Consider the following 20,364-nt stretch of genomic DNA (forward strand, 5'->3'; position numbering starts at 1 on the left):
CTTTATTGATCCCCAGGGGAAATTCAAGGTCTCAGCAGCATACATACAACACAACACATTCTTTAACAGCAGAAAGAGTAATTAAAGTGTATAATATAAAAACACAACTAAGCAGTAAGGACAGTAGAAGATAAGAATATGCTAAATATACTAAAATACAAATTATACTAACACTTAATACAATATATAAAAATATACTAAAATACAAATTACAAAAATACAAATTATACTAACACTTAATCTAAATCAATTCTAAAAACAGTATCCACATAGTGGTGATTAATAAATCAGAGGCGCTTGCAATGACTGAGGCAGGGACTAAGCCTGTGATTCTCTGTGCATAGTAAGGTAATATTTTACATTAGTAAAGCAGTACTCTGATGTGCATGCTTTCACAAACTTTTGTAAACAATCTTAGCACTTTAAACATTGACTGTTTTGAAGTGCATGTAGGCAATATAGTATAAAAATAATAATTGTGATATCATTACAATTTGATAGGGGTTGGGAGGAGGGGGTGGGTTCATGTAGGTGGGCCCTATGACCCCAAAGTATGCCTTGACTGGGCCTCAGGTCAAAGAAGTTTGAGAAATGCTGATGTAGACAACAAAGCAGCAAGGAGGCGTCGTGTGATCATTTAAACAAGTTTTATGACGAGGTCGATGAGGGTGGGAAAAATCGTACATTTCTGTGCAAACTTTGCCCGCACTTCAGTCACATTGTCTTTTAAGAAAATGCAGTCCTTTTTTCGGTTCCAGCAGCCAACAACCTCAGAACTGACCCTTCAGGCCTCTCAGGAGGCGCTGGCCTTTAACCGCAGCCAGAAGAGAGTCAGCAGAAATTTGATTGCCTTTAAAAAATCTGACTTCTTAAAAAATCTTAAACTGGCTGCATTACGTGATTATTTCTGAGATTCTGATACGTTTTTAACCATGACCTATACACAGTTCTGGTTTGAAAATGTATCTCTTAAAATAATCACTTTATGCAGTCAGCTTAAGATGGCTTACTAGCAACTAACTAATTACCCTAGCAACAACCTAGAAACCACCCCTGTAATGTCAACCTAGCGACCACCATAGCAACCAGCATAGCAACCATGTTATTTATGCGTTTTAGCTTATTGGATGTTGCGTTAATGCAGACAACTTTTGATCCGTGTGCCCGATTTTCATAAATGAGGTACCGTTGGAATCCTTGGATGAGGCCGAGTTCCGTGCCACTGATCAAACCCACTCTTGCAGTTCCTCGGAACCGCAATTCTAGTTATTATTATATCTTCCTATAAGCCCACTTTTTGGCCGAACTACTGCTCCTAGACCGTTTGAGCTATCGACGCGGTTCGAACTCCAAAAATTCAGGCCCGAACCGGTGTAACTTGCTTGTTGCTTTCGTGTCGCTGGCCCTTGTCGTTTTCGCGGTATTCCCGTTTTTCGGCGTTTTTGGGCCCCATTGAAATCAATGGCGGAATGCTGGGGCTTTATGACATCACAGCACCTCATTACTTGCACCTGGTAGAGCTCTGCTGCTAGAGTTGATTACTTGCACCTGGCAGAGTTCTAAGCCATCTGGCAATGTCTAATGGGCTGGGCTGGGCTGTCTGTGTATATGAAGGTGTGTGCATGTAACTTTTGACCCGTATGTCCGATTTTCATGAATGAGGTACCGTTGGAATCCTTGAATGAAGCCCAGTTCAATGCCTTGCCAGCACTAAGTGTAAAGGTAATGTAAAAAAAGATGAGACAGCGCGAAGCGCTGTCTCATCTTTTTTTTAAAGCCAAACCATGTTGATACAGGTCATTAAAAAAATATATATATATATTTTCCAAATCCATTCAGCCCAGTTCAATGCCTTGCCAGCACTAAGTGTAAAGGTCATGTAAAAAAAGAGGAGACAGCGCATGTTCATATAGGTCAGTAAAAAAATAAATAAATAAAGTATTTCACCAATCCATTCAGCCCAGTCCTATACCCAGCTAACTCCATTTGAACTTAGTCATGTGTACAGTTGTATAGATTATTACATTGAGAAACATACTTTCATACAGATATCATGCATATCCACGCAGCATCACTAATCAAGTTACTCATCGTTGCCCAGCAAGAAGTCCACAATCAATTCAATTGTCTTGCCACGATCTGTGGAGCTTACAGACAACGTTATATTACTATAGGTTCTGTATGCTATTTAAAGCCGACCTACCGCTGAGTCCCTTCTAGACGGTGTGTTGCAATGCATTCTGGGTGCTGTGCTGTGATTCGACGGCTCGTCACCTGACCCACCAAACAACAACTCTCTGGGATGTGGCAAATATCGCGTAAAAACCTTGTTGCCGGAACAACAGGGAAAAGGCAACAGGATAGCAGCACGAAAGATACACAGGATACACACGGAATTTTGATGGACGTCCTTATCAGTCTATGGTCTAACTTATAAACGTGTCGGGTCAACGTCAACGATAAGTAAGTTAGGCTAACGTAAACGTTAGCTATTTGCTGTTGTCATATGCTAGTGCTATATGCTTTAGGCTACGTGATGGCCATTTATCACACTAATTTTAGGTACTACTTTTACGAGGTCTGTAGTTCCGTCAAAATGTATCATATCGTTGAACAGACTACAAGGTTATCTTCCTTAGACTTCGTAGATGTAGTTACTACAATTTGGAAGCGAATTTCGAAGTGTAAATATGGTTTTAGTATGTAAACAGACCAACCGCGATTTTGCAATGAAGTTAATGGAACCTTTTATGTAGGGCTTCTAGGCTACTTTCACGAAGTCTGTAGTTCTGTGAAAATGTATCTTATCTATGAACAGACTACATGATTATCTTCCTTAGACTTCGTAGATGTAGTTACTATAATTTGGAAGCGAATTTCGAAGTGTAAATATGGTTTTAGTGTGTAAACAGACCAACCGCGATTTTGCAATGAAGTGAATATGGAGCCTTTTATGTAGGACTACTAGGCTACTTTCACGAAGTCTGTAGTTCTGTCAAAATTGATCGATCTTATCTATGAACAGACTACATGGTTATCTTCTTTAGACTTTGTAGATGTAGTTATTACAGTTTGGAAGCGAAATTCGAAGTGCAAATATGGTTTAAATGTGTAAACAAGACGCCTGATGTTTAATATATGTTAATGAATGGGCACAGTATTATTGTGTACAGTAATGGGCTATCAGTAGTATGTAAACAGTTCATGTGTTATGTGATTTACATAAACTAACAACAGAAATGTTAAAAGCTGGTATTGTGTTTCCTGAATTCTTACATTCAGGCATTCAAATGAAATGTAATTAAATAGCATATCAATCATGCAACAATGCAAAAACAATGAAACTAGTGTAGGCCTAATTATATTTAGATAGATAGATAGATAGATACTTTATTGATCCCCAGGGGAAATTCAAGGTCTCAGCAGCATACATACAACACAACACATTCTTTAACAGCAGAAAGAGTAATTAAAGTGTATAATATAAAAACACAACTAAGCAGTAAGGACAGTAGAAGATAAGAATATGCTAAATATACTAAAATACAAATTATACTAACACTTAATACAATATATAAAAATATACTAAAATACAAATTACAAAAATACAAATTATACTAACACTTAATCTAAATCAATTCTAAAAACAGTATCCACATAGTGGTGATTAATAAATCAGAGGCGCTTGCAATGACTGAGGCAGGGACTAAGCCTGTGATTCTCTGTGCATAGTAAGGTAATATTTTACATTAGTAAAGCAGTACTCTGATGTGCATGCTTTCACAAACTTTTGTAAACAATCTTAGCACTTTAAACATTGACTGTTTTGAAGTGCATGTAGGCAATATAGTATAAAAATAATAATTGTGATATCATTACAATTTGATAGGGGTTGGGAGGAGGGGGTGGGTTCATGTAGGTGGGCCCTATGACCCCAAAGTATGCCTTGACTGGGCCTCAGGTCAAAGAAGTTTGAGAAATGCTGATGTAGACAACAAAGCAGCAAGGAGGCGTCGTGTGATCATTTAAACAAGTTTTATGACGAGGTCGATGAGGGTGGGAAAAATCGTACATTTCTGTGCAAACTTTGCCCGCACTTCAGTCACATTGTCTTTTAAGAAAATGCAGTCCTTTTTTCGGTTCCAGCAGCCAACAACCTCAGAACTGACCCTTCAGGCCTCTCAGGAGGCGCTGGCCTTTAACCGCAGCCAGAAGAGAGTCAGCAGAAATTTGATTGCCTTTAAAAAATCTGACTTCTTAAAAAATCTTAAACTGGCTGCATTACGTGATTATTTCTGAGATTCTGATACGTTTTTAACCATGACCTATACACAGTTCTGGTTTGAAAATGTATCTCTTAAAATAATCACTTTATGCAGTCAGCTTAAGATGGCTTACTAGCAACTAACTAATTACCTTAGCAACAACCTAGAAACCACCCCTGTAATGTCAACCTAGCGACCACCATAGCAACCAGCATAGCAACCATGTTATTTATGCGTTTTAGCTTATTGGATGTTGCGTTAATGCAGACAACTTTTGATCCGTGTGCCCGATTTTCATAAATGAGGTACCGTTGGAATCCTTGGATGAGGCCGAGTTCCGTGCCACTGATCAAACCCACTCTTGCAGTTCCTCGGAACCGCAATTCTAGTTAGGACTCAACACGCTTTGGTGGTATTATATGCCGTGGGCTTTAATTAGCGCATTTCGGGTATCCTATCTTACATCTGGCCAATAATTATTAAACAAATTGCAGTCTACATGCCATGACAAATATTACCAGTAGTACTGACCGAACATGAAATAGATTGTTTACAAGTTATGGTAATGTTATTCTGGCGTGAACATTGCGCTTTCATCACGTTAGCACCCTATGATTACAGCTCGTTATGTCTCGTCAAAATGATTACAGCTCGTTATGTCTCGTCAAAATGCATTGATGAAGGAAGGTTCGCTTTATCCCAGAGAACCATATACTCGTTTCACTTAGGCTAGACTAAAACAGAAGAGAAGAACTTGGCACTAACCATGTAGTCGTGTTTTCTATAGCATATTCGTTAACCTGTCGTTTTTTGAACTCTTTAAAAATGTTGGGATATGTCTGCGAGGTGTTTAGCCAAGTTCCATGCGTAGCCTACTGCTTTTAAATGACTTTAAAACATATTTTTCAAACGGGCCTGTGTGTACCTGATGGCTTGCCTTCACTATTCGCGATGTATCCGAAATAGTTGCAGATTTCACTTCACCTTTTGTTTTATCCACAAGGCCGAGGACTGTCGGCAAAGAACTATGTTGACGTTGGCTGCGCACTCACTCACTCACTCAGAGCTGCCTGCTTGACACGCCCACTTGCCTAGATGCGTGCAAAGAGCAGTGAGAGCAGCAGTTCACACAAACACAGAACGTTATTATTTTAATAAAGTATCGATTCTAAAAACGTCGAAAATTGTATCGTTTTTTGCGTGAAGGCATCGTGATACCTTTTTAGTATCGATACACCGTGCAACACTAATCTTACCATCCTCCATACTGTATGTGGGGCCAAGATAACCATGGGTCCTTGTCCAAGAATGTTTGCCACATTTCCAGATAATTAGAACCTTTGAATCATTGTTTTAACTGTAAATATAGACATCAACAAAGTACCTAGTGTCACAGACATTCTTTGACTTACAAATGTCAACACACTTTCTTTTTGTTTAAATTTAGTGTATTGTCTTGTCTTTCTGATGTTGAAAAATGTCAAGAGGATTTTGCCTCCGTGTCACTTTATTTTCATACCTTAGTGAAAAACAAATTAATGAACTACCTCTGAAAGTTCACAGATACTCTGATTAACTTAACAAAATTGAAATTAGATAGGGAAATGCTTCTGTTAGGTTTTGTATATAAGACTTTCTAGGGTTGCCAATAATTGTGAGCAATGTGTTTTTGTTAAAAATATTTATTTATTTATAACATTTTCTTTTTTCTCAGAATACATTTTCTTCCCTTCAAGGTGTCCACATGTCTGTACTGATGCTTGTGTTTCTGTGGAGACTGATACTCACTTCTGACCAGCAGGAACACCTCCTCCACCAAAGTTCCATGGAGGTTCCATGGACCGGTCACTCTTCATGGACACACAGCTCGGTACAGGACTCTGTGATCTCTTCTGCTGCATGGGGCTGTATTTCACACACACACACACACACACACACACACAGAGAGAGAGGGGGGGGGGGCAGAGAGGGAAAGAAAGAGATAGAGATATGACTATATAAATTGTTGGTGAAGGTTACTTTTAAAATGTATTCCAGAGAGAGGGAGAGAGAGAAAATGTTATCATATGTACTGTATATTTTTAAAATGTACAAACACAGTAATCAGAAGTGTGTGTCTTATAATGCCACTAACTGGTGGTGCTACAACAACAGTTACTACTTAATTGACAACGCAGGGACTTAAAATGATGAATGCTACATAGGGCTGGATTTCGATTATTGGTGGGAGAGCTGTGACAAGAGGATACCCACACACACACACACACACATTCAGAAGTGTGTGACTTATACTGCCACTTACTGGTAACTTGGCAGTACTACAACATTCACTACCTCATAGGTTCCAATATTGGATTAGTGAAGCACATTACAGTATTAAACTACGGGTGTCCACATGTCTGTACTGATGCTTGTATTTCTGTGGAGACTGATACTCACCTCTGACCAGCAGGAACACCTCCTCCAGCAAAGTTCCATGGAAGACCTATGGACTGGTCACTCTTCATGGACACACAGCTGGGTACAGGAGAGTGTGATCTCTTCTGCTGCATGGGGCTTTATTTCACAGAGAGAGAATGTTATCATATGTACTGTATCGTAAAAGTGCTAATTACCAAGCATTTCGTTCGAAAATTCTAAAACAACAATGTTTTTTAATACTTCAAAATAACATTTGATAAATTAACCTTACATTTTTCAGTAGCCATAAGTGTGTAAATTTGCACAAAATCTAGTTTGCTTCTTACCAGGGCTTTTACTGCCTGAAATATCCAATTTTGTTTACCACGCTCTGAGTTTAGTGCTGGGCCTATTCCCAACCTTTCTCACGGCACATCAATGGTTAGCCCGAGATTCTCGTCGCAATTCAAAATTCCACTGGAGCCCCAAGCGGATTTGTACACGCAGCCTTACAACACTGTTTACAGCTCTTCGAGTCACGGTAAAATGTAATGTTTGGTACATAGCTCAGTGTTTCCCATACATTGACTAATATGTGATGGGGCGTCACAAAATCAAAACCGACCGTCACACATCTATGTTGTAACTACTTAAATTAAAGACAAGATCAAATCCTTTCATTGAGCTGCGCTTTTTACGCACGCAGCCTTTCCTTGCCCTGCCCCGCTCTCTCTGGTAACGAGTCCACTGCTCCTCCTCTGCATGTGCATTTAACAAAACATTGCAGGATTGTTGTTGCCACATTGCAGCCGGCAGGCTAAATTGCTATTAAATCTGCTTAGCATCGTGACATTGCTGCGCAAATTTGTTCAAAACTGCTTCATTCAAGTTAACTCTGCTAAGGTCTTATCACAACACAGTACATTGAGGAGACTAAACTAAGTTAAGTTATGCAATCAAGCAGTATCTCAAAGCTAACGTTAGAATACTGTTTGGATGTCGAGTTTAGCATGCTTACAGCTTCTTGTCAATTTCGTTACTCATGCCGGGCTTATTTTATTGACTCTGAGTGTTTGCAAAATCCCGATGCAAATGGAAAAGTGTTTTCCAAGACTCAAAAGTGCTTGTCCCAAGGAGAAGTATGAACCTTTATTTTAACAAACTACGTAGAAAACATTTCACGTCTTTGTAAACGAAAGTTTAATGCGTTTTAGAAAGATTGTTCCAGTGCACCTATGCAGCCGTTGTGGGGGTGGTGGGGTGCTACCACAGAAACCGAAAATTCTCAGGACAGCAGCATGTGCCCAAATTTCAATCTTAAACATTCCATTTAATCATAAACTATCTGAAAACAGGGCTTTAAGTGTCAAAATAGCGACCTTGTCCTTTAAGATCAATTTCTAACAGATTTGATATTCCTCTTTTTAGTCAAATACTAATTCTCCCCACTGTATCTATACTGATGATTGTGTTTCTGTGGAGACTGATACTCACCTCTGACCAGCAGGAACACCTCCTCCAGCAAAGTTCCATGGAAGACCCATGGACTGGTTACTCTTCATGGACACACAGCTGGGTACAGGAGAGTGTGATCTCTTCTGCTGCATGGGGCTGTATTTCACACACACACACACACACACACAGAGAGAGGGAGAGAGAAATACAACACATAAACACAGTAACCAGTAGTGTGTGTCTTATACTGCTACAGTGCATACAGAAAGTATTCACAGCGCTTAACTTTTTCCACATTTTGTTATGTTTCAGACTCATCTTAAAATGGATTCAATTATTTTTTTCTCATCAATCTACACACAATACTCCAACACTCCACAAAAAACAGGGGTTTGGAGTGTTTTGCAAATTCATAAAAAGATAAAAGACTGAACTATTCCATTTATATAAGTATTCACACTCTTAAATATTTTAAGTTCAATGTAGTGTGAAACATGTAAAAAAGGATGATGACAATGTCACAGTCAGGAATTATTTGAATAAGACGGTGGTTTCGTATAGATAAGTCCTTCATTTTTAAGTCCTCACTGGCTGACAATCTTTAAAGTACTCTGCATACGCATCAGTAAGGTATATATATACTGTAAGTATATATACTCTTCTGATCTTGTGAGGGAAATTTGGTCTCTGCATTTATCCCAATCTGTGAATTAGTGAAACACACTCAGCACACAGTGAGCACACAGTGAGGTGAAGCACACACTAATCCCGGCGCAGTGAGCTGCCAGCTACAACAGCAGCGCTCGGGGAGCAGTGAGGGGTTAGGTGCCTTGCTCAAGGGCACTTCAGCCGTGCCTACTGGTCGGGGTTCGAACCGGCAACCCTCCGGTTAGAAGTCCGAAGCGCTAACCAGTGGGCCACGGCTGCCCCAGTTCTAGGCTCAATTTCCAGGGAAACGTTTTTATGTTTTAGCCTATGTTAAAGCGATGGTTCGGAGTAATTTTACCCTAGGGTTCTTTGCACCATGACCCCGAGCCAAACACCCTCCCAGAACCTTTGTTCCCTTGGTCGAGCCCTGGTCGAGTAGCGCCGTCAGAAACTAATGACGTTCTGCAGTCATGATGGAACCAACTTTTATCTCGTAAATTACCCCACTAATAATGCCCTGAATACTACGAAACTTCTGCAGTAGTACAAATACAACATTTAGTCCAATAACGAGGCATTAGAAAGTTTGTAAGTGCACCAGGAGTTTATTTAAATAAGACTTGCCTGATTATCTGCTACTATACCGCTGCGTCAACGTTTCTTCCGTGATTTGGGAAAAGCCTGTAAAAGTCCTTACAGGAAGCGATTACATCAACGTTTTTTGGTATATCCAGTTTAAAATATTTTTTTTCCGAAGTGTTTACAACTTAGTAATAACTAATAATTGTTGCAAACTGTATTACGAACAAAATATTAGTGCATTCCTGGATCTACATCCTTATGCATGCTTCCTGCCAGGACTTTTACAGGCTTTTCCCAAATCACGGAAGAAGCGTCGATTCAGCAGTATAGAAGTAGATAATCAGGCAAGTCTTATTTAAATAAACTCCTGGTGTACTTACAAACTTTCTAATGCCTCGTTATTGGACTAAAGGTCGTAGTTGTACTCCGAACCATCGCTTTAAAGCATCACAATGGTTGCTTCCCATTGTGATGTCGGTCAACCATCACAATGGACAATGACATTGCCCATCGGCCCAACCCTAGCACACACGCATGCACACACAGCAACTATAAATGTCTTTATTTCAGACCCTGTGATCAAAATAGATGTGTTGGTAGTAGCGATAGCAGTTGGAGTGTTGTTGTTCTTTGTGCTGCTGCTGTTGTCTTACCCCACAGGCTCACTGTCATGGTCCTCCACTTCATAGGAATTCATTTTAGGACAATACATCCCTTTTTCTGGGATCTCCTGATCTTACACTGGAGAATGAGAGAGAAACACCAACACACACAGATCACTCAGCACTAACACCAGCCTACACATGGATGCAATGAACACATCACAGTAACACACACACACACACACACACACACACACACACACACACGCAGAAACATGAGCTCCTCGGTGGAGGTCAGGGGTGAGAACATGAGCTCCTCGGTGGAGGTCAGAAAATACTACACTGGAAATGGAGATTCAGGCATGACGGCAAGTGAAAGAATAGACTACAGGGCTCTAGCACAGTGTTTCTCAAAGTGTGATCCGGGGACCACTGGTGGTCAGCAAGGTATCCTAAGTGGTCTGTGAGCAGACTAGGTAAAATATAATATAGAAGAGTTGTTTGCAATATTGAACCAACGTGTATGTAAATCCAAACAGTTCTGCAAAACTGTCTATGTAAGATATGCCAGTTTTAATCATATGAATCCTCTGACACAATAAGCAAAGTGCAAAGACAATAAGCAAGGTGGTTCAGTGAGTAGTCCTATTGTTTAGGCTAATATGCTGTTGAAGTAGGTCTAATCTTTTTTTTAGCTAGGTGGTCCTTGCATTTCTCTTTTATTGGTTAAGTGGTCCTTCGGCTGAAAAAGTTTGAGAAACACTGCTCTACCACATGCGACCAACATTTTTAAGGGTGCTACATTCTTCCTGGGTCACACTGGTGCACCTACAGTAACGTCGCTGTCTCTCCACAAAGTAAGTGTTAGTTCTCCTTTGACTATTGCAATACCCTTAAATTAGAAACAATGCCTATAATTCCATTAGTATTAATATACTTTTAAGAATGTAAGTTGATTTGCTGACTTGCACATCTTAACTTTGTGTTGCTAACCTACCTAGGCTATGGAATTTAGCTTATTTAGGCCTACTGTTGGATTTAATTACATTTACGAAATAAGCTACACCACCTATTGGCAAACTTTTACATCTTGAGAGACTTCTTTCTAGGTAACTATCCCGTTAACTCACTCGAGTGAGAGAATAGACAAGGATTTAAAAAAAAGGAAAAGTCACAATATTCCCCAGAAATTATTCCAAGTTAACTAGATTCCAATAATAGTATTTTCTATAGAGTTCTACAATTATATTTCAGCGGACCTACAAGAACAGAATGTAAAAAGAAGGGACATCTGAGGAGAGTTTGGATTATAAAATGTAATAACTCTTCCTTTGAAGCAGGATGAAACATGCATACACTGTATACCACACAGTTCTGCTGATTTTCAGTAATAACAACTCCCTTCACTGGAACACTGTGATTATTAATGTAAAGCACTTGTTAACCTCATTCTGACACGGATTCCAGTAGGCCTACTCATGGCTCCACACTGACTCCAAAAAACCTGCCTGACCATCATCAGTCTACAAGCGGCCTATAGGCCTAGGCTATAGCCAATCTAGAACCAATCTAATTCAGTTTTGCATAATATGAAGTGATGCTGTAAGTGCATGTTGTGTGTGATGTCTGTATGCTACTGAGACCTTGAATTTCCCCTTGGGGATCAATAAAGTATTTATCTATCTATTTATCTATCTATCATAAGCCTACAAGTAGCCTATACTTGACAACTCAGCACATTCCTTTGGACCGAGACTTACATTAACACATTATTATACACATGATAGAAAATCCAGGGTTCCCGCAACTTCTAGAACATCAAATTCAAGGACTTTTCAAGTCCACTTCTCCCAAATTCAAGGATCCAACACAGCAAAGTTTGACACACAGATTAAAGTTAATTATAACGCAGAGAATTTCTATGAGAACTATCAGGCTTGCAGGAGGTCACAGACAACAGTTAAAAAGAGAGACTTGAGTGCATTAACACAGCAGCACAACACAGTGTAGGTAGATCATCATGTGATCTCATGACCACAGCAGCACAACACAGTGTTGGTAGATCATGTGATCTCATGACCACACAAACTTCACACAGTAGGCACTATACAAACACACACACATACATACAAACACACACACATGTCATACAGTAGGCCTACAATACAAACACACACACTTCAAACAGTAGGCCTTCTATACAGATACAGCTTGTTACTTACAGTGCTGATGTGACCACTGGAACCAACCTCTGAAGAACTTCATCTGGAGACTACATTCAAAACAATTCTAATTCAGTTTTGCATAATATGAAGTTATGTTTCTTCAAGCTCAATTGCAATCAGTAAGAAAGAGACTGCAACGTCAGGTTCCCTTTTCTCGCTGTAGCCTACGCCATAATAGGCTACCCTAGGCCAGTGTTTTTCAACCTTTTTTGTGCCACGGCACACTTTTTAAAATGTCCCACGGCACACTAACATCCTGTGTGAAGAAAAAATAAACATACCATAGCCTAAAATTTCAAATAATACACAGATATGGCCTTATTATGGCTTCTATGCAAGACCTGCTCAATAAAACAAGCGCCCTCTGTTTCATTTGTAGGTGACTATATCTAATTTAATTGTTGTTATGAACTGGATATGTGATGATTCTGTGAATATATTGGGCCCCCGTTGTACAATGCCTGCATACCACAAATAGTGCAATCATACAATCAATGAGAGCATGTGGTTATAAATTCTTTGATGCAACAGTTGCTTTTCTGGACCAGTGAGTGACATTTGGGTAATTTTCTGCGGCACACTAGTTTGCCCCGGCACAGTGGTTGAAAAACACTGCCCTTGGCTACTCGTTATTAGGCTACTCGGACGGTTGACTTGTTGACCAATAGAGACACGAGGCTTTAGTAGGCTTCGTAAGGTTAACTATTTATGTGCTTAAAATCATATACATTAGCCTACGTTTTTATCATGAACATCAACATAGGCTACAATAACTGTAAATTAACGATAACGTTATCATTGCCGTCACGTCGATGCCGAGAGACAAACTGTAGACTAGGCTAGTCTAGATTCCACCTTTGAATCCCCGTAAAAATAACATTATCACTCATTGTGTTGAAGGACCGATTCAACCATACTTTCCCATGAGATATAGCCTACTTACCAATTGTATTATCTAGATGGTTCATTCCTTGCAGAAAATGTTGAACTTAGTTGTCCCAAAATGGAGACGACTGCAGTTTCGCTTTCGATAGAGGAGTGACGCACAGCACGAGGTATACTTGCAGTCCAGCCTCCAAGTGTTTGGGTCACTGTGGGTTACACTGTGGGTAGTGTAGTTTACTACGAAACGTGATGTAGCCTACTCAAATTGACCTTAAATTACTCCTGAAAACATACCAAAGCCCCTTAATTTATAGCAAGTGTCCCTTAATTTGTAAAACAGGCCCTTAGTTTTACCTTGAATGCCACGGGTGTGATCCCTTAAAGGGGTGGTTCAGGATTTTGGACATAAAGGGCACTGTTTGTCAAAACCAGCCGACACAAAGACAGCTTCTTCCCCCAAGCAGTCACTCTGTTGAACACTCAGAAACAGCCCCCACCCTTACACTGAGCAAAGTCAATCAATACTGTTCTGCTCAACTACCCCATGTGTACTTTAACCTTACAGTTACAATATTGTTATACATTATCATTGCACTGAACTGCCTTCAACTATATTTATGTTTAATCTTAAACCTCAGTCTATACTGATATTGGGCAATTTTATGGAAAACTACATTTTTTGTAACATCCATAACGCCAATACAATGTGATGGTATGGAATGATGTGAACGTACAATAAGAACTCAACTCCCTGCTCTACAAGATATCTATTCCAGAAGAGTACTCCTAAGAGCCCAAAAGATTCTGAAGGACTCTTCTCATCCTAACAATGGATTATTCCTACCACTGAAATCAAGAAGACGCCTATGTAGTCACAAAGCCAGAACTGAGAGACTTAGGAGAAGTTTTTATCCCCAGGCCATCCGAACTCTGAACTCACACTATACTGACTTACTGCTTGCTACAGTAAGCCTCCTCTACATACTTGCAGCACACTGCCCCCCCCCCCCCCCCCACACACACACAAACCCACACACACCTACAAGACTTTTAGCACTTTTACATCCCTCTCCCTATGCTACAGACCTTTTATTTATTTTCTTATTTCATCACACGTCAAAACACACACACACACACACACACACACAATTTATTATTTTTGATTTCTCCTCCATCTACCCATGTCCTTGATTGCCTAGCCTTCTGCCCCTGAACTCCCATCTCCCCTGTCATCCCCCCAGAAGGTTTAGCCTTCTGCCCCACCCCACCCCACCCCCATCCCCAACACACACACTTACATCATCACTGTCATCACTTCACATACATACAGCACACTGCTTGCTATAGTAAGCCTCCTCTACATACTTGCTGCACACTGCCCCCCCCCCTACATACACAGCACATTGTCTTCAGGATCTTCTCCAACACACATCCTCTACATACTTACAGCACACTGCCCCCACCTACCCACACACACACTACACACACACACACACACACAGTCACTGCTCCACTCCCCTCCCGCCCACACAAACACTGTCATCACTCACATACATCATACATACAGTACTCTGCTTGCAATAGTAAGTCCCTGCCCCCCCCTACATACACAGCACATTATTTCATCAGGAAGCTTCTCCAATACACATCCCCAACATACTTACAGCACACTGCCCACACACACACTACACACACACACACACACAGTCACTGCTCCACTCCCCTCCCGCCCACACACACATCTTCATTGTCATCACTCACATACATCATACATACAGGACTCTGCTTGCAATAGTAAGTCCCTGCCCCCCCCCCCCCCCCTACATACACAGCACATTATTTCATCAGGAAGCTTCTCCAACACACATCCCCAACATACTTACAGCACACTGCCCCCCCCCCAATACACAGCACATTGTCTCATGAGGAAGCTTCTCCAACACACATATTGCACACTGCCCTCTCCCCACATACACAGCACACTATCCCATCTCCCCTGTCATCCCCCCAACACACACACCAAGACCCCTGGCAGTTGGGTTAGCCCCTTGAGCCGTGGATCTGCCCAAGGTTTCTTCCTTGGTAAGGGAGTTTTTCCTTGCCCCTGTTGCTCTTGGGTGCTCCTTGTTGGTGCCCCCCACCCAATCCCAATCCTCCCCCACCTTTTTTTATGCAGCCCTTGCCACTTAATCTACTAAACCCCTCTTCTACTGCACTTTTTACCCCCCCCCCCCCCCCATAAATGCACAAATAGGCTGACACCAGACATAATTTCACTGCATTTCTTACTTCCAGTAACTATATGCATGTGACAATAAACTTCCTTGTATCCTTGTATGATTACATGAAATTTGAGCATTTGCTATTTTTGGCTGAAGAATGTACATGAGAAAAAATGCACAAAACATTAATGTTATCATTCACATCATACAAATGCCAAGGCATTTCACTGGCGTTATGGATGTGACAAAAAGTCAATTTTCTGTGGAATTGCCCTATTCCCACCCTTTTTCAACTGTATATTGCATCTTGCCTGTGCCTGTTGAGGGGGCCACGACCATGGCAACCTTGACAGGGACAATTGCATTACCCTATACCACCCATAGTGTCTATTTATTTATTTGCAAATGTACATACTGTATTTATTCTTATACATAGCCATATTCTACTGCCCTTCCTTCTAGTGTGAGTGACCAAACCTACCAACCCAGATAGCAAGTGGCTGGCTGACCACTGTTGGCCCACTGGGGGCAGATCTGGCGGTCCGCTGGCATTTTGCTCAGTGGTGGTGTGTAGGGGAGTGTTGAAATGGCTGTAGTCCAGTGGTGGTGTGTAGGTAGGGGAGTGTTGAAATGGCTGTAGTCCAGTGGTGGTGTGTAGGTAGGGGAGTGTTGAAATGGCTGTAGCGGTGGTGTGTAGGGGAGTGTTGAAATGACTGTAGACCAGTGGTGTGTAGGGGAGTGTTGAAATGGCTGTAGTCCAGTGGTGTGTAGGGGAGTGTTGAAATGGCTGTAGTCCAGTGGTGGTGTGTAGGGGAGTGTTGAAATGGCTGTAGTCCAGTGGTGTGTAGGGGAGTGTGGAAATGGCTGTAGACCAGTGGTGTGTAGGTAGGGGAGTGTTGAAATGGCTGTAGTCCAGTGGTGGTGTGTAGGTAGGGGAGTGTTGAAATGGCTGTAGTCCAGTGGTGGTGTGTAGTTAGGGGAGTGTTGAAATGGCTGTAGTCCAGTGGTGGTGTGTAGTTAGGGGAGTGTTGAAATGGCTGTAGTCCAGTGGTGTGTAGGTAGGGGAGTGTTGAAATGGCTGTAGTCCAGTGGTGGTGTGTAGGTAGGGGAGTGTTGAAATGGCTGTAGTTCAGTGGTGCTTGATTACTAGCGCTTTAACCCTCTCTGGTGGAGTTGGCTGACCATGTGAGGTCATCATCGTCATCATCATCATCATCATCAACTTTATAACCATTCAGAAGACACAGACAGCAGAGATAGACTAAGAACAGTGTGGTATTAAAACTTGTTTGTCTGTTTTGTAAGTTGACAAGGTAGACAAAGTCTCAAACTGTAGCTGTAAGTATATTTGTATCTAGTTATGTTCACTTCAGTGTCATGCTCAAAGACACTTTGACATAAGGCCAGGAAGAGCGCCTTTGATTTCATTACATTCACCTCTCATACAAACAAGCCTCAGTGTAGCTGCTGATAGTCTCCTCCCATACAAACAAGCCTCAGTGTAGCTGCTGATAGTCTCATACAAACAAGCCTCAGTGTAGCTGCTGCTAGTCTCCTCATACAAACAAGCCTCAGTGTAGCTGCTGCTAGTCTCCTCATACAAACAAGCCTCAGTGTAGCTGCTGCTAGTCTCCTCATACAAACAAGCCTCAGTGTAGCTGCTGCTAGTCTCCTCATACAAACAAGCCTCAGTGTAACTGCTGCTAGTTTCGTCTCAGGGTGTGTTCTCCTGTTGACCACTAGATGGCACCATCACACTGCACTGTGGGCTCAGACTGACTAGTTTGAATTGTACAGTGAGCTGGGACCAGCTGCTGATGCTATCACACATGTGGCCAGTCACATTTAGAGATCATATGCAGTATCATTTACTCAAATGATAAATAAAGACATTTCTACCGTGAAACATTTAAACTATTAAGTTAACGACGTGGTTGTCGTGAGAGCACGATTCATTGGCGCTTGCAGTGTTCGGTCGTAGGCTAGGCTATGACTACGTGCGCACCTGCCAGGCTAAGAGCCAAAGAAATCCCCCTGTATATTCACTCCAAGTTGGCCTACCATAACTTACCAACTCTACACTGTAGACCATAAACTGGCTATTTATATGACCAATGTATTTGTTCAACTTTATGAAGCAGAATTACGCACTGCTACTTGGAACATACTGTAGCCTAACACATTTTTGTTGACAGGAGAGCGATTAACAAATTGCACTTGTTTCTGGTTACCAATAAATACTATATATTTTTTTGCAAACAACAAAAACAGAAAGGATGGAGACAGCAAAGCTAGAGATGGGCAGGAACAAGGTCAACTGGTAGAAATGCTTGTCAAAACGTTAGGAGCTGGATATGTGGATGAATGAAGCACAAGTAGGCTATGCTTTATAAGCATGCACACTGTTTAAACTATAAAACTATAAACCACTATTATAAGTATAAGTATATATTCTTTTTTGATCCCGTGAGGGAAATTTGGTCTCTGCATTTACCCGAATCGGTTAATTAGTGAAACACAAACAGCACACAGTGAACACACAGTGAGGTGAAGCACACACTAATCCCGGCGCAGTGAGCTGCCTGCTACAACGGCGGCGCTCGGGGAGCAGTGAGGGGCTCGAACCGGCAACCCTCCGGTTACAAGTCCAGAGTGCTAACCAGTGGGCCACGGCTGCCCCAAAGAGATGAACTCTTGCGTGTTTTATAGCCTAGGGGAAATCCAGTGTAAAATGGATTTTGGATATGCTTCACATGATAACGAGTTTGAATGTTTGTTGGGGAGCAAAAAAACGCTAATCCAATGGATGCTAAACTACCCTGTTACAGCCGATGCTTCCAAAATGAGAGTGGTAGCGTTAAGGGAATCTGCAGTGGTAAAAAGAAATCGCTCATTTTAAACCATTTATGAGGCTCAAAGTAGCCCGACACTTTTTTGATAGTATAATGAGGCCTACCATACAAAAACAAGGCGTTGACAACTTTGTAAATAGTGTGTTGAGGGCTAACAGCCACTGTAGGAGTGTAAGTTGTGTTTGTGAAATGAATGAATGTGTGTGTTTCATATTGTGAATTGACTAACTAGAGGAGTGTGCATGCCTACCAGTAGCCAGCGTCAGGTCAACATGTTAGAAAAACTGTGCTATATAAGACAAGTTGTCTCACTAATATTTGTGAGTGCATATACTGTGTATTGTGTATTAGAATTAGTGACTCATTCATTGATCTCTCTCTCTCTCTCTTGGTGGACAGGAGCTGCATGCCAATCGGGGTGGCGGGCTATCTAAAGGTGGTGGTGTCCCTTCACTTTTCCTACTGTGGTGAATCTGAGTATTTGGTGTTGACATGTTCACGTGTGGTGTCTTTAGACCCTCTACTCTGATACTCTGCAGCCCTGGGTAAGCTCCAGCCCTGTTCCTGGCTCTTCATATCCTTCATCAGCCATTAGTCTACTGCAGCACAGTCTGGTGTGTGTGTGTGTGTGCGACTGTGTTTAAACCATCTGTCATGCCACGATGAAACGGTAACAAATAGGCTATAGCCTAGGCTATGTAGGCTAAAGAGTCATATCGTGTTTTTTGTTTCGGTTTGGCAAGTAGCCGTGTAATAAGCGGGATAATGTATAGAACGCTGCTGCGCGTCGGGGTCCAGTTCGCCCTGTCAGGACTTATTTTCCCAATAATGACCAACGTTCTATACATTATCCCTTACTTAAAATATAGACAGTCTGTATTATTTTTACATCTGTATTATTTACAATGATTTACAAGGAGTTTCACTACATTTGAACTATCTGTCTCTTAGAAACACAGTAGTTTATGCTCAATTAAATTACAGTCAGATATGTATGAATGTGGATATTGTGAATGTGGATATTTAGGTCAGACATCTGTATTATTTACAATGATTTACAAGGAGTTTCACTACATTTGAACTATCTGTCTCTTAGAAACACAGTGGTTTATGCTCAATTAAATTACAGTCAGATATTTATGAATGTGGATATTGTGAATGTGGATATTTAGGTCAGACATCTGTATTATTTACAATGATTTACAAGGAGTTTCACTACATTTGAACTATCTGTCTCTTAGAAACACAGTGGTTTATGCTCAATTAAATTACATCAGATATTTATGAATGTGGATATGATGAAATTATGTCAAGAATATATAAAGGCACTTTGGTTGTTTTACTGTGATTGGTTGTTTTACGTGTCAGTCAAGAGCTGAGCTACAGCTGAAACAGACTTTATGCTGACAGTCCAAAGTCTTACAAGCTGTTCATAACATACTCATAAGTCAAGGGCTTTCTGTGTTAACTCTGTCTTAAAGGGCTAAAGTGGTTGTCTTGTCTGACCTAAAGGGCATTGGAAATATTTCCACAGCCTGACCTTTGTATAGCTTTTCAATTACATTATACAGATGGTTAATTCTTGCCAAATCTGTCAACCTTTTGAAACCAATAATGCCAAAGGTTTTTTTCTGTCTGTAGTGCTTCAGCTAAGTGCTGGATCAAATATCGCTCATGTCCAAGAGCTGTAAAAGCCTCTGAATCTATTACTGAATCAAAAAACGCTGAAAATTAATTCATGTTTCAAACCCTCTATACACATAAAACATTGGACAATAGGTTGAGCCCAGCAGGGGAGTCGTTTAATGAACATTAAGCACCAATTATTGAGTCACGAGAAAAACATCCACTTTGTGATTTTTGGTTAGGCTCTTGTCCTATTCTTTAACATTGACAAGTGCGACCGCTAAGGGTCAGTAGTTCCATCCACCAAACTTTCCACCCTTGTTTAGGATTGAGAGTTTGAACTACTGACCTACTCATACTTTATAACTTTAAATATTGCCTATTTAATGTTGCAGCCTATTCAAAGGTTCATAAGTGATAACGTATGTTACAGGGCTTGGGACAGAGACAATAATTTGGGTTCATCAATGTCCACTCACTGTGGATCAGTATGAGTTGGATCACTACTAAGGTCTGGATGCATAAGCATGGAGCTGTTACTCTCCAATGAGACACAGCTAATCATTTCAATTGCATCACATGTTGCTAGGTAAATCATCAGC

At 41.0% G+C, this 20,364-nt stretch overlaps 1 protein-coding gene across 5 annotated transcripts in view; it reads right to left on the reverse strand.

The window, feature by feature from the left end:
* LOC143135616 (protein NLRC3-like) overlaps positions 1-20,364 on the reverse strand; it is a 63,721-nt gene that overhangs the window by 39,531 nt on the left and 3,826 nt on the right. For 2 of the 5 annotated variants that reach the window (XM_076296144.1, XM_076296140.1), the window contains exons 1-6: positions 13,121-13,891; positions 12,175-12,224; positions 10,004-10,091; positions 8,160-8,276; positions 6,705-6,821; positions 6,054-6,170 (exon numbers count right to left, since the gene is read on the reverse strand). In XM_076296144.1, the coding sequence (XP_076152259.1) occupies positions 6,054-6,170; positions 6,705-6,821; positions 8,160-8,276; positions 10,004-10,062 (410 nt within the window). In that variant the 5' untranslated portion in view covers positions 10,063-10,091; positions 12,175-12,224; positions 13,121-13,891. Of the gene's footprint in view, positions 1-6,053; positions 6,171-6,704; positions 6,822-8,159; positions 8,277-10,003; positions 10,092-12,174; positions 12,225-13,120; positions 13,892-20,364 lie in introns of those variants that run through there. The other 3 variants (XM_076296142.1, XM_076296141.1, XM_076296143.1) reach the window with 2 other exon arrangements.

Source organism: Alosa pseudoharengus, unplaced genomic scaffold, assembly GCF_046254945.1.
Source record: "Alosa pseudoharengus isolate Yale_2024_CS ecotype anadromous, Long Island Sound unplaced genomic scaffold, YU_APseudo_1.1 YU_APseudo_1.1_scf_1, whole genome shotgun sequence".
In the NCBI taxonomy this organism is placed as follows: Eukaryota; Metazoa; Chordata; class Actinopteri; order Clupeiformes; family Clupeidae; genus Alosa; species Alosa pseudoharengus.